This window comes from Mus pahari, chromosome 13 (assembly GCF_900095145.1).
Source record: "Mus pahari chromosome 13, PAHARI_EIJ_v1.1, whole genome shotgun sequence".
NCBI lineage: Eukaryota > Metazoa > Chordata > Mammalia > Rodentia > Muridae > Mus > Mus pahari.
Window position 1 is genome coordinate 26,188,435 of NC_034602.1, and position 14,521 is coordinate 26,202,955.

The 14,521-nt window shown below is 44.1% G+C and overlaps 1 protein-coding gene across 1 annotated transcript in view; it reads right to left on the minus strand.

Moving 5' to 3' along the window:
- Positions 1 to 14,521, minus strand: part of Pisd (phosphatidylserine decarboxylase) — a 50,246-nt gene that overhangs the window by 31,541 nt on the left and 4,184 nt on the right. The window contains exon 2 of the mRNA XM_021210269.2: positions 7,518 to 7,588. Within this exon, the coding sequence (XP_021065928.1) occupies positions 7,518 to 7,588 (71 nt within the window). The remainder of the gene's footprint in view (positions 1 to 7,517; positions 7,589 to 14,521) is intronic.

Genomic DNA, 14,521 nt, shown 5'->3' on the forward strand with positions numbered 1-14,521 from the left:
AAAAAAAAAAAAAAAAGGCTTGTCAGAGTGTGACAGTGCAAGACACCGCATCAATCTTGGATTCTTGCTGAGACCATTTTAGGTTTAACTGCCTTGATAGAGAATCCCATGGAAAATTCCCCAATTCTATTCTAGGAGGAGGTCAAGATGCCCCAGCTAACTTATCTTAGCTTCTGTTAAACAGCCTGCTTGTGCAGAACCCACTTTGGTTAGCCACTTACTTTACTGGCTGTAAACTGTGTCTGCGTGGTTACCCTTGGTGGGCTCAGGTAAGGAGAGCAAGATCCACCCTTCACTTTGCTCTCTCTGAACTGGCTGGTGATGACACCCAGCAGACACCCACAGGCACAGTGTTCAATGTTTCCTGCTACCTTTCTTTGTTTTCATTTTTAAAGGCAGGGTCTTCTCTTTATGCCAGGCTGGCCTCAAGCTCAAAGCAGTGTCCCTGCTACAGTCTCCCAAGTGCTAGAGTAGCAACCACCACACTCAGTTTCATTTATAGGGTTTCCTCTTGACTTTTCTTTCTCTTCTTTTTATTTTGTAATTATATGAGTGTTTGTGATCACTCATGTGATCACATAAGTGCAGGTGACAGCCAAATGCAGAAGACGTCAGGTCCCCTGGTGCTGGAGTTACAGGTAGGCTTGATGACCAGGAGTTAGATTTCTGGGTAGGCAGACAGAGGGGGAGAGGGAGTCATGGCATGGTAATAAAGGTGGCATCCTTATAGGATGCCCAGCTTCTGACTTGAGACAGCTTTTTCCCTCACCTTCTGACTTGAGACAAAAGCCTGGCAGCTTAAAACCAAGGCCTTGTAGGCCTTGTCCCTATACAGCAGGTCCCCATGGACTGGTTCAACAAGTTCAAGGTCAGCTCTTGACACAGAACAGTTCTGGGACAACCAACAATCATCTTTCTTCAAATTGACAAACCTTAAATTAGGGGAGGAAAAACTCTCCATCGACTTAAAATACTGATCCCTTGAAAAGAGACTAGATTTTTTTGGCTTCCCAAGTTCAATCTTGGCTTTGCAGAGCACTGTTTTCCGTGTCTGCTGCATGCAGGTGTCTCATCTCCCCACCCTACAATGAACTCCACTCAACTGCTGGTTCTGACTGCAGAGTTCGAGATTTCTCACTTTGGGGGCTCATCCAGGATTTCTTCTGAGGAACACCGACTCTTCAGAAATCAGGCTAAACCCTGAAAGGATAAGAAGGTGTGTCCACTAAGCAGCTGGCACCTTCCTGTCCTGGAACAGAACTGGTCATTTTATTTTCTTTCTTACAAGGAAGAGAGTATGTACACTAGGAAGCCAATTAAACTGGTGACTAGAAGCCTGTGAACAGGCTCTAAAACTATTTTACTAACCTAGTCTGGCACCACAGCAGTGGTGCCTCGCTCTGATCACTGCCTCTGGTGCCTGAAGGAAGGATATTTTTAGGGAAATAATTACAATGTGGAGACTGGCAAATCTTTGGATTTTTCAAAGCATGGGATCTCCTATCTTGTCTCTTGCCACCTTTGAAACTTAGGGTAACTACTGTTTTAACAAACTGGATGATATCTAAATTTCTTCTCTCTCTCTCTTTAGAAAAAAAAAAAAAAAGCTATGAGAGACCTCACAATGATCAGAGCTCCTTTGCTCCCTAACCGTATACAACAGAATTTCTTCCGTTTCTTTATTTTGTCGAGGACATGGTACTGCTTCCTCCTACAACCATCATCCATGCTAACTAACCAAAGTGTCTGTTGAAAGAAAAGGGCATAAAGGTCCACTTTTAATCTGTGAGATGTGTGGATCCCACAGATTCTTGTGCCTGAACGGAAAGGGGCTCACCTTATGAGGGAGCTGGGCCAACCTTGAATGAAAAACAACCATATAGCTTGTCACCATCTTGGCTGATGGCTTCATTAAGATGGAAGCAACCATGTGGTCAGCAGCCATCATTGCTAATGTTATAAAGAAGGCCAATGCCATATGACTTCACTGTCATCTTGGTAAATGTAACCACATGGCATAAACCAAATATGGCAGTCTCCATAAAGTTTCCTGTGCCTACTGCACCCTCTGGTTATCACTGTATCTGTTTCTCTGTTCTCTCCCTGTCTCTCTCTCTCTCTATGTGTGTGTGTGTGTGTGTGTGTGTGTGTGTGTATATATATATATATATATATATATATATATATATATATATTGTTTACTATTCTTTAGAGTACAGGGATTTAAGCCGAATTTACGTATGATGAATTACAAGAAGTGCCCTCCTAATTTAGTGGTGGGTCACAAATTGGGCCCCTCAGACAGTGGCACAGCTTCCAATACGCTACAGTGGCTACCCAGGCTTAGCTGGGGTAGATGGTCATGAGGGAACAGAAACCTGACCCTGAACATTTCTCAGAAACTCAGTGACTTGGGAACTTTGTTCATCAGGTAACTGTAGTTTGCTCATTTCTCCCTAACCAGCCACCCACCTCAGAAGGATATCTTCTACCCATAAACGGGAATGATTACATCGGGAACAGACCGACCACTCCTGCTAGGCTCACCTCACAACCTATTAGTCAAGACAAGGGAAAAAAATCTCCCAAGACGGAAAAACCTTGTGAAGGCTCTAGCTGCCCCAGGCTGGGCTGCTATTCTCCACCCTGCTAAGACAGCCTGGCAGTCTGATCCCCAGTAAACTTTTATTCTATCCGAGGAGTGGTCTCGTTTGGTGGTTTTGTTGTGCTTAGTTATATTTAGACAGTATTCTTTTAAAAAAAATCACAAGTGAGCTGGTAATGGTGGCGCACGTCTTTAATCCCAGCACTTGGGAGGCAGAGGCAGGTGGATTTCTGAGTTCGAGGCCAGCTTGGTCTACAGAGTGAGTTCCAGGACAGCCAGGGGTACACGGAGAAATCCTGTCTCGGAAAAAAAAAAAAAAAATCACAAGTGTTTAACATGTTTGCTTCCTATTTGGAATAATAATAATAATATAATAATAATAAAATTTTTATAGCTCAAAAGAAAAAAATGGATCTTCCAAGATCTGGTAGACCCTAAGACACAATAATTGATCCCCTTTTAAATTGTTTCAGCTAATATTCCAGATTCACTGGAGTCCTATTCCCCTGTGCAGGAGATAGAGGTTACTTAAATCTCACAGCACAAAAAAATAAAGTGACCGTTATTTAGACCCCAGAAGAGGATATAAAAAACAAAAAGGTCTGTCTCACAGAATGCATGTCATCTTAACCTTGATCTACCCAATCTACCCTACTGATGAGGGTGTGTCTGTAGGGAACTCTGTCTGTCCTGTGGATGGGGTTTAGAAGGAAACTAAAACACATCCGACAACCACATCCAGTTATACCTGAACTTCAGGCCCCACATTAGGAAGCAGCCTGGTGTGTTTAGGTCACACCAACCATCCTTGGATTGGCTATTTGTCTTAGTCAGGGTTTCTATTCCTGGACAAACATCATGACCAAGAAGCAAGTTGGGGAGGAAAGGGTTTATTCAGCTTACACTTCCACACTGCTGTTCATCACCTAGGAAGTTAGGACTGGAACTCAAAGCAGGTCAGAAAGCAGGAGCTGATGCAGAGGCCATGGAGGGAAGTTCTTTGCTGGCTTGCTTCCCCTGGCTTGCTCAGCCTGCTCTCTTATAGAACCAAGACTACCAGCCCAGGGATGGCACCACCCACAATGGGCCCTTCCACCCTTGATCACTAATTGAGAAAATGCCTTACAGCTGGAACTCGTGGAGTCATTTCCCCAAACTGAAGCTCCTTTCTCTGTGATAACTCCAGCCTGTGTCAAGTTGACACAAAACTAGCCAGTACACTATGTATGCCCTTTCTAGATGCTGGGCTGAGAGACTCAAGGAGGATTGGGTGAACCTTCATCCATCTATCTCTCTCAATCTTACTTTCACTTTAATGATTGGAACAGAATCTTCCAAGATTACTTCTAACTCCCCATCAGCTTGCCTCCTGGATGACTGTAGTAAGTTAAAGTCCCTCAGGTGCTTAGGAGAAGGTTTTAGTCTCTTCCTCAACCAGTGCATGGTCTAAATACTTTCTATGAAAATCAGAAGTGGCTCTCCTAGGCAGCTCTGAATTACAATGTCATCCTTCAATTAGAGCTGCTCTTTTAACAAGAGAGAATTCCCCTAAAATTTTCTATTTCCAAATTTTCTCGTCCTTTCGGGATCATCAAGACCTTGCTAAATAAATACTACAGGACAGACCCACAGATGCTAGCTATAGCAGACTTAGATGTGTCCAGTCAAGGCTTATTTTACAGTGCTTAATTTCCAATTAAGCTTTACCCAAACACTAAAAACACCTAACTGGTGTAGCTGAGCCTCTGGGTGTTCAACAACCATATTTGGAGGCATAAACCAACGTGGTTAGTGGAATTAGATGTTTTTCCCCCTCATCCTTCAAGGTCAACTAAGTCGGAGGGAACTATGGGGTGTCTCTCAAAAATGTCCTGTACTATAACTGTGGAAGGTAACTCATTCGCTGTTCAGGGAGGAGTGGACTATAATAAGTGTCCAGTCTACAAAAGAAGGGAAAAAAATCCTCCACACTCCCAAATGAAGCAGTGGTCAAACAAGGCCTTTGACTTAGCCTAACAGAGGCACTGACTGTCAAAAAAAAAAGACTAGAGGAGACAGAAGCTCTGCCCAAGACCAAGTTACCCTTGAGGACCAGAGCTTCAACTGACCTAAACCAAAAAAAAGAAAAGAAAAAAAGAAAGAAAGAAAGAAAGAAAGAAAGAAAGAAAGAAAAGAAAAGAAAAGAAAAGAAGAAAGAAAGAAAGAAAGAAAGAAAGAAAGAAAGAAAGAAAGAAAGAAAAAGAAAAGTATAAAAATTAATTTTGGCCACCTACATAGTCTTCAACACCCAGCAGGACAGTATAGCCAGGTTTAAAATGATCATGTTTCTTTCTTTCTTTTTTTTAAACCATTTATTTATTTATTATATGTAAGTACACTGTAGCTGTCTTCAGACACCCCAGAAAAGGGCATCAGATCTCATGATGGATGGTTGTGAGCCACCATGTGGTTGCTGGGATTTGAACTCAGGACCTTTGGAAGAGTGGTCAGTGCTCTTAACCGCTGAGCCATCTCTCCAGCCCATGATCATGTTTCTTTATCAGTCCTCAGACACTATGCTCAACATGAGATGTTATTTGGACATCAATTTCTTATTAGTGATTTGCTTCCTGATGGCCGTATCTGTTTCTAGAAGGGTACTTTTTACAGCTGTGATATGACGTCCTGAATCCTAACCAATTGTTACCCTGACAGATACCCTGTGGTCAAACTCACAGGTTTGGGAAATTACACAAGATATCAAAAATGGGCTGGGTATGGTGGTGTACACCTTTAATGCCAGCACTCAGAACGGAGAGACAGGTGGATCCCTCAGGTTTGAGACCAGCCTGGTCTACATATGGAGCTCCAGGATAGCCAGGGATATACAAAGAGACTCTGTCTCAAAAAACAAACAAACAAACAAAAGCAAAACAAAACAAAAGTCAAAAAAAATGATGTCCCTGGAACATTACTGAAGAACCCTACAAAAAGGTATTCCTCTTTTAAAATGTCAATTGGATGCTAATGTCTGGTGGTGACTTCAACAAATGGAATCTAGATTTCACTTGGGTTTGGCCCCTATTATCCATCTCCACAGGACATTCCCGCTAGCATATGGGCAGAAGCATTGCTGGCTGGCAATGTGATTTGCTTCCTGCCACAGGCTTTCTGCAGGCTTCTGGAAACAAGACTCTGATACAAAGTTCTCACTTACACAGCTATGCCTCACCTTAGTAAGCAAACTTAGGTTAACTATGAGGTTGAGGAATTTTCTATTAACCTTGTCTGTTCCCTATGAGGTCGTAGCAGAAGAAACCCAATGGCTGAAGAAAGGTTCCTTGAGCTCTTAAGCCAGACAAATGACATCCCCCACAGTGTACATCTTATGGTAGATGATGGTGACAGAAAAATCATCAATGTCGTTGACACCTATGACAAAGCCTGCTGAGGAGTCTCTGGATGGTGTTCTTGCCTACTCTGCTCCTAAGGGCAAAATTGTCCCAGCTATTTTTCTAACTATGTTCAGTAGGAATTATGATACTTCCAAAGTGTCACTTTTTATGTTACAAATGCTACCTCATTCATACAATTCCAAAGATACACGCACCACCAAATGGCTGTCTGGTGCTCTATCTTTTACCATGGTCCCCCTTAGATCAATCCTCCCCTGAGGACCATGACTGCTGCTCCTTGATGGTCACTCCTTTGTCAGTTGAAGCAGCTAAGAGCAGAAAACTCTTCAGGGTCTGAAAAGCCCAGTCCTTGAGTAGAGACTGCTCTACCAAGGTCTTTTCCTCTATGGTTCTGCTACACACATGAGCCTGCACGCATGTGTCTCCTTATCCAGGGGAATCCCTTTCTTTAACTGTTGATTCTGTGTACGATGCTTGAGCATTCTCTGCTGTACCTGTTTTGTTCAAAATTCTTCCTTAATTCTTTAACTAGCAGAGAAAACCAATATCACCAAGACCTGCAGACTGTATCAACTGTAAGCTGCCCAACATGGGCACTGGGAACAGAACCCAGGTCTTCTTCAAGACCAGCACATGCTCTTAACCACTGAGGATCTCTTCAATGTCCCTTTGAACTTTTCACAGTATGTTGGTAAGCAGAGATGGCCACGACCCCCATGGATTGTGGCCTTATGAGTACAGAGGCTGTGTCTCTGCAGAACAAAAAAGACTTCAGGTGTACTGTTGGCTCTGCCTGCGGTTCTGACACCGAGTTCTAATTTGTAACAGCCACAAGGGTTCCCATTAGTGCCCATGTTTGTAGTAGGTTCTCATCAACCAGCTCATTTTATTCCTAGGGATAGTAATGGGCCATTATAAATAGCGTTTGGTGTTATATACAAATCACATATGTGGGTAATAGATAATGCACTCTTCCCAGACCACTGGTTCTCACTCCATAGTGCTGAGGAGGGAGGGGCTGCTCTACAGCACTTTCTACTCACAGCGCTCAAACTAAACAGTCTCTCTGGAGAACATTTTGGCCTAAATACTGAAATACATCAACTGTTATAGAGCCTCACTCTATAGCTCAAGCTGCCTTCAAACCTACTATCTCGCTGTCCCTGGCCTACTGAGGGCCGGCATTATAGGCAAGCACCACCAGGCCCAGCTCACACAGGGTTCCTGACCCAGGAATTCTAAATCTACACAGTAGTCCTTGAAATGGCCACGGTACTGCCAAGACTGTCTGTGGCAGAAAGTGCTAGAAACAAATACACAGCAGTGGATGACAGTCGCATACAGAGTACTAGGCAGACAATGACATGGCTGCCAAGGCTCCAGTGACGGCTACACACCAGGCTACAAGACCACACACATGTGCTCCAACAGGTTTTAATTCTAACAACCCTAAGTTTTTCCAACTTCCGGTTGGGGGAACCAACGAAGAGTCAGCAAGACATTCGATTGCTCCTTACCTGCCTGAAGAGGCAATTTCTGTAAGGTCCCCAGAAAATGGCGTGTGGGAGTAGATTCATTGTGACAGGGGCTACAACCAAGAAAAACGGATCATTAGAATTTCAAACTTTGATTCTATTCAGTAACAGAACTGGCCTATTTAACCTACTTATTTTCCCTTGAAGAGAATGTTGACTATTTTGACATCTAATCCTTAGAATGACTATAAAAAAGACACTGTCCGTCTGCTGTAGAAATGCACTGGGGCTGATCCAATAAAAAGTATGTACTTGCCGGGCGTGCTGGCACACACCTTTAATCCCAGCACTTGGGAGGCAGAGGCAGGCGGATTTCTGAGTTCGAGGCCAGCCTGGTCTACAGAGTGAGTTCCAGGTCAGCCAGGGCTACACAAAGAAACCCTGTCTCAAAAACCAAAAAAAAAAAGTATGTATTTCCCGGTAAAAGCTCACAAATGAAAAGCCTCTAACACATTACAAAAATAAGTAAGTTAGTTTAAATTGCATTAGTTGGCAACTTAAAAAAATGTTTTTATAAAGACGCTGAAGTGTAGCTCTTCTCCGTTGATGGTTTTGGTGTGGGGAGGGGAGGGTTTCAGTGTTCTTTATGTTGGAAAATTTTATGTTTTAAAATTATTTTTTAACTCTGTGTACATGTCTCTGTGCGGGTATGTGCATGTGCATGCAGAGGTCAGGGGAAGCTGTCAGATCCCCTGGAGCTGTAGTTACAGATGGCTGTCAGTGGCCCAAACAAGGACGGGTGCTGGGAACAGCAAGGATACACTCTTAACTACTGAGCCATCTCTCCAGCCCTACTGACAACTCATCTTGCAGCCAAAGTTCTGACCTTAAGTTTACTATATAACTCAGGCTAATCTTAAATTCTTTGTCCTGCTTCCATTTCCTGAGTGTGGGGATCACAAGGGTGGCTCCCCAAGCCGGGCTTGGCAACATTAAAACAGTTTGGAGATCACATTGTTATCAATGTGAGCTTCATAGCTTTAACCACTGCACTACAGATAATGAAAGGAACATTCTCATAAGAGAATCTGAAATAGTTAACATCACAGAGTCTTCCAGGCTCTATCCTGCAGACACAGGGCTCTGCACACGAAAAGAGAATACGAACACAGAGTTTGCAGAATCTGAGTAAGGGTATCTGGGATTTTCTAGTTCTGGTTTTATTCAAGACAGGGTTTCTCTATGTGTCCTTCCCTGGCTGTCCTGGAACTCGCTTTGTAGACTGGACTGGCCTTGAACTCAGAGATCTACCTGCCTTTGCTTTCTGAGAGCTGGCATCAAAGGTGTCATCCCCCAGACTCATCACTTCTTAGTAACTTTTCTAAGTTTGAAACACTATACAATAAAAGTTTTTTCACCATGAATTGAGATCATAATAATCAGGGAGACAAAGTCTGCGAGCCTAGCATTTCTGCACCACGAAGGAAGAGCTACATAGAGAACTGTGTGCACTGAGCCCCGCTCCATGAACCTTCTCACCCACTGGGCACTGAAAATTCAATGCTTTAAATATTCATTCTGTGGCTGGCTCTTCAGTTTAGAATGGTTTCTTTCTCTCTCTCCCTCCGTCCGTCTCTGCCCCTGCCCCACCCCCACATAGTTCTGGCTGACCTTGACTGTTTCCTCTTTCTGCCTCAGAGGAATGTTTATGCACTACCTTGTAGGCTCTGGTGTACAATGTTTTCAACTGTCTCTGTAGCTACTTTGCCCTACAAGCTGCAGTGAAACAGATATAAAGAAACATTTACCAACTCTGAGAGCCACATCCTGATGGAAATTAAGAGATCCCAATGGTAAGAACTGCTACACTAACACGCAGCACAGTAATTTATACTTAGCAACTGGATTTCCCATCATCAAAAATCAAACTTTCAATTCTCTGGATTTTGATTTAGGTAACACCTTAGTTTCTGACAAGTGTGTTTGTTTTCTGGCTTCTTTTTTTTTTTTTTTTCGGTTTTTCTTTGTATAGCCCTGGCTGTCCTGAAAATCACTCTGTAGACCAGGCTGGCCTCGAACTCAGAAATCCGCCTGCCTCTGCCTCCCGAGTGCTGGGATTAAAGGTGTGTGCCACCACGCCCGGCTCGTTTTCTGGCTTCCTTATATGATGCACATGCATGCATACATGCAAGCATTGTTTTTTTTTGTTTTTGGTTTTGGTTTTTTTTTGAGGCTCAGAGGGTCTCAGTATATAGCTCTGAATGGCCTATTACTCACTATTTAGTTTAAACTAATCTTGAACTTTCAGAGTTCCTCTGGCCTCTGCTTCCTAGGCCATGGGACTAAACGCATGCACTATCATATCCAGCTTCAAGTTTCCAAAATATTGATTGGAAATCTAGATAAAGAAACTACATCCTCCCCACCCCACCCCACCCCCACACACCCAGCTCCAGCCTCACTTGCTCCAGCCTATTTTATTATATATAAGTACACTGTAGCTATCTTCAGACACCCCAAAAGTAGGTATCAGATCTCATTATAGATGGTTATGAGCCACCGTGTGGTTACTGAGATTTGAACTCATGACCTCTGGAAGAGCAGTCAGTGCTCTTAACCGCTGAGCCATTTCTCCAGCCCCAAGAAACTACATTCATATCAGTAAATGTTTCTTTCTTCCTTGGAGCACTTTAGAATATAAAAATATAACTTTTATTATTATAAACATCTAAATTGACTTTTTGTGAAAACAGAAATGCATTTTTGACTTTTGAATGTAGTATTTAACTTATGGGTATTTAGTCGTTAATTATTACAAACATTATCAGAGTTCAGTGCTTTCAATTTTTTCCTCATGAAACTTAAAAAACACCCTCACCACATGGTATTGATGGGCTAATGTGATAGGCCTAGTTCCTCCTATAAGTGAGAAGCAGGGCATCTCAGCCTATGGGGAACCTTTAACAAACTTAACACTGGCTCTTTAGAACTGCTGCTCTTACTATAACACAGTAAGCCTAAAGCCCTGTTTTTCAAGTGGAATCAGAACAATGACTGTTACAACTGACCAAAGGGTAAAGGATGTTGCGAAACTGATAGCAGGCTACATAGCAAGAGGCTCTCAAAACACAACAACAAAACATTCCTCTACTATGTTTCTTCTAACTCAGTGCTTTGGGGCGGGCATGGATGACACAACTCACCATTTCTGGATCCACAGCATTGAGGTGGTCAGTTTGTATACCCACTATCCCCCAAAGACTGCCCCATTATTACCAGCTTCTCTCATGACATAAATCCTGTAACTCCTGCAGTTTATATAGATAAGGTGCACCACGCCTCTCACCCACCTACCCACGGCTCCCACCCACCTTTCCTCTCTCTCATCACAGCTTTTAAAGGGCTGCCTCCACTGTCAATCATGTGCTCATGGTTTGTTCTGATCATATCACCTCCAGTCAAAGTTGCCAACACCTTATGTTCCACAAGTCACTGTGTACACCCCAGGTTTCTTTCTTGGCTTGGCAAGAAAGTTGACCCTATCTCCCTGAATCTCACTCCTGACTTCTACCCACTCTCTCCCTGGAACTGCTTGCTTCAAACATTAACAAAATATCTAGTGTTTAACTAGTCCTCCAGAGAGGTTCAGGTCTCCATTTTCAACAAGCTTCCCACCACCCCTAATCTCATCTAAAGCTGAATTTGTCCTTTTCTTTGTGTGTAGGGGGGTGGTTCAAGACAGGGTTTCTCTGTATAGGCCTGGCTGTCCTAGAACTCACTTTGTAGACCATGCTGGCCTCGAAATCGGAATCCTGCCTGCCAAGCGCTGGGATGAAAGGCGTGTGCCACCACCACCAGCTTGAATTTGTCCTAAACAGATGTTCAGAGTAGTCTTAGGTATATTCAGTTGTTTAGGTAGAGCCTATGGTCTGGTAACTGGTAGCACGGCTTTAACTGGCACAACCTGCTTCCTAGGCACCTGCTAGCCTACATCTCCCAGCCTTTTTTGTGTGTGGTGTGGCATAGTGGGGGTGTGTGTGTGGGGGTGCGTGTGTGTTTCAAGACAGGGATTCTTTGTGTGGCCCTGGTTGTCCTAGAACTCTTTAAACTAGGCTGGCCTCAAACTCACCAAGATCCACCTGCCTCTGCCACCAGAGCAATAGGATTAAAGGTGTGTGCATCTACCCCCACCTCTCAAGTAGCTTAAACTATTACCACACAAAATGTTCCTGAGGTTACCATGAAGTAAAAGGTACACACCGTCACCTAATGTATATAACCCGACCCCACTCTGGGTGTGTGTGTCTCACATGTTGGTGCCCTGCTCTGTCACACTGCCTTATTTCTCAGAGACAGGGTCTCTCCCTGAACCTGACATCAGGCTGGCAGCCAATAAGCCCAAGCAATCCTATCTCTGCTCTCCCCTCTGCACTGGGGTTCCAGGCTTGGGAACAGCCATGCATGGGTTTTCGAGTGTTAGGAATCTAAACCTAGATCCTTGTGCTTGAGCAATGTGGAGGCTTGGGTGAGAATGGCCCCACTGGCTTATATATTTGCAGGCTTAATGAACTTGCTGAAGAACGTGTGTCACTGGGGATGGGTTTTGAGGTTTTAAAAGCCCATGACTATTCCAGAGTCTCTCTCCACCTGCCGCCTGTGGGTTAGTATGTAAAGCTCTGGGTTATGCCAAGCCTATCTGCTTCCTGCCGTAATAACTAACTCTGAATCTGTAAGCACGCCCCCAGGTAAATGATTCCTTTTGTAAGACTTGCATTCCTCAGCGTTTCTTTACAGCAATACAACAGTGACTAAGACAAGCAGTAAACGCTTGTCTTAGTCAACCATCACCTCATCTCTAATGTAGCACTGGCTATCCTGAAAACTCACTCTATAGACTAGGCTGGCCTCAAACTCAATGATCTGCCTGCCTCTGCCTCCCAAGTGCCAAATTAAAGATATGTGCTACCTTTCCCAGCTCTTTACTTTTAAAGATTTATTTTTGTTATATATGTGGATGTTCTGCCTGCATGTTTGTCTGTGCCTGGTATGCTCAGAGTTAATAGGGCACTGGATCTCCTGGAAGTAATTACAGATGGTTTTCAGGTGTCATGTGGGTACTAGGAACTGACCCTGGGTCCTCTGGAAGAGCAGCCACTGCTCCTCACTGTCCAGGTATCTCTAGCACCTAGGGCATTTTCTTAGTCAGTGAGTGATGTGAGAGGGACTGGTCCATCAAGGGTAGGGCCATCCCTGGGCTGGTGGTCCTAGGTTCTTTAAGAAAGCAGGCCGAGCTAGCCAGTAAGCAGCATCCTCTATGGCCTCTGCAAGACAGTCCTGTCCTGTGTGAGTTCCTGCCCTCATGCATAAGTGGAATAAATCATTCCCACTACATGTTTCAGCACAGCAGGAGAATCCTAACTAAGACAAGTTGGTATCAGCATAGTGGGGCATTGCTATCACAACAGGACCATGTTTTTAGGAGGCTTGCGGGAGAACTTTTGGAACTTTGGGCTTAAAAAAGAAAAAAGCCATTGAGTAAGTGTTGAGAGCTCAGTGGGCTGCTCTGTTGGAGCTAGGAAGATTGTTGAGAGCAATGTAGACGGAGGTTTGGCTTGTGAAGTTTCAAAGGGAAATTTGAAGCCTCTATCAGGGTTGTTTACTGATTTGAATTAAGAATCTGTCATTCTGAGCCGGGCGGTGGTGGCGCACGCCTTTAATCCCAGCACTCGGGAGGCAGAGGCAGGCAGATTTCTGAGTTCGAGGCCAGCCTGCTCTACAGAGTAAGCTCCAGGATAGCCCAGGGCTACACAGAGAAACCCTGTCTCGAAAAATGATGGTGAGCTAGAGCTAAGAAATCAGTGGTGACTGAGAAGAGACCAACATCAATCACTGAGATGAAATCCTCTGATGGTGATCCCTTGGGGTGAGGTAACACACAGAAGCTATGTAGCACACAGAAGCAGCCTGTCCCTCCCACAACCAGATGAACTTGGCAGTGTAGCAGTCACCCAGGTGGTACTGGCTTTGAAGGCATGAAGGGGACATGGAGGCTTAGTACTGTGGCAGAGATAGAGTCCCAGAAAGAGGCCACTGGTGGATGCCAGTACCACAGAATGACCACCAAGAACAGTAGCAGCATTAGAGAGGAGTCAGTGGTGTCTAGAAGACAAGCTGTATATGCTGCAGAAGGAGGAGCTGGAGAAGTGGCTCAAACCCTGGAGTTATCCGGAAGATCACGAGTGGATACCAGACACTGGACATTGAGGTATTTACACTGTTGGGAGTGTGGTTTTGCTTTGGTCCAATTGTGAGTATGCCCTGATTTTTCCTTCTTGAAGGAAGAAAATATTTAACTTACTTATTTTTGATTTTACAGAAGCCTAGCTGATAGACTGAATTATTTGTTTGATTTGGTTCTTCAAGACAAGATTTCTCTGTGTAGCACTGCCTGTCCTAGAACTCACTCTGTAGACCAGGCCAGCTTTGAACTCAGAGATTACCTGCCTCTACCTCCGGAGTTCTATGATTAAAGGGTGTACCACAGCCCACCAAAAGATTGAATTTTAAAGTGTTTGAGTTTGTAGACTATAGGACTTTTTAAGTTTGTAAAATGTTTTATATGGTAATGTCAATATTAACATATGATCATGGGAAAAAGGGTTGTAGCTTAGCAGTGAGGTACTCATGTCAAGGTGACAAGGGGTCAGTTGTACTGGCTACGTTTATGTCAACACAAGCTAGAATCATCTGAGAGAAGGAAACTACAATTAAGAAAAGGCCTCCAGCAGGCAAAAGCATAGACAGGTGGATCTCTGTGAATTTGAGGCCAGTCTTTTCTCCAAAGCCAGGTTCAGGACAGCCAGTGCTATATAGAGAAACCCTGTCTCAAAAGAAGGGAGGGAGGCAGGGAGGGAGGGAGGAAGGAAGGAAGGAAGGAAGCCGGGCATCCTAGCACTTGGGAGGCAGAGGCAGGTGGATTTCTGAGTTCAAGGCCAGCCTGGTCTACAGAGTGAGTTCCAGGACAGCCAGGGCTATACAGAGAAACC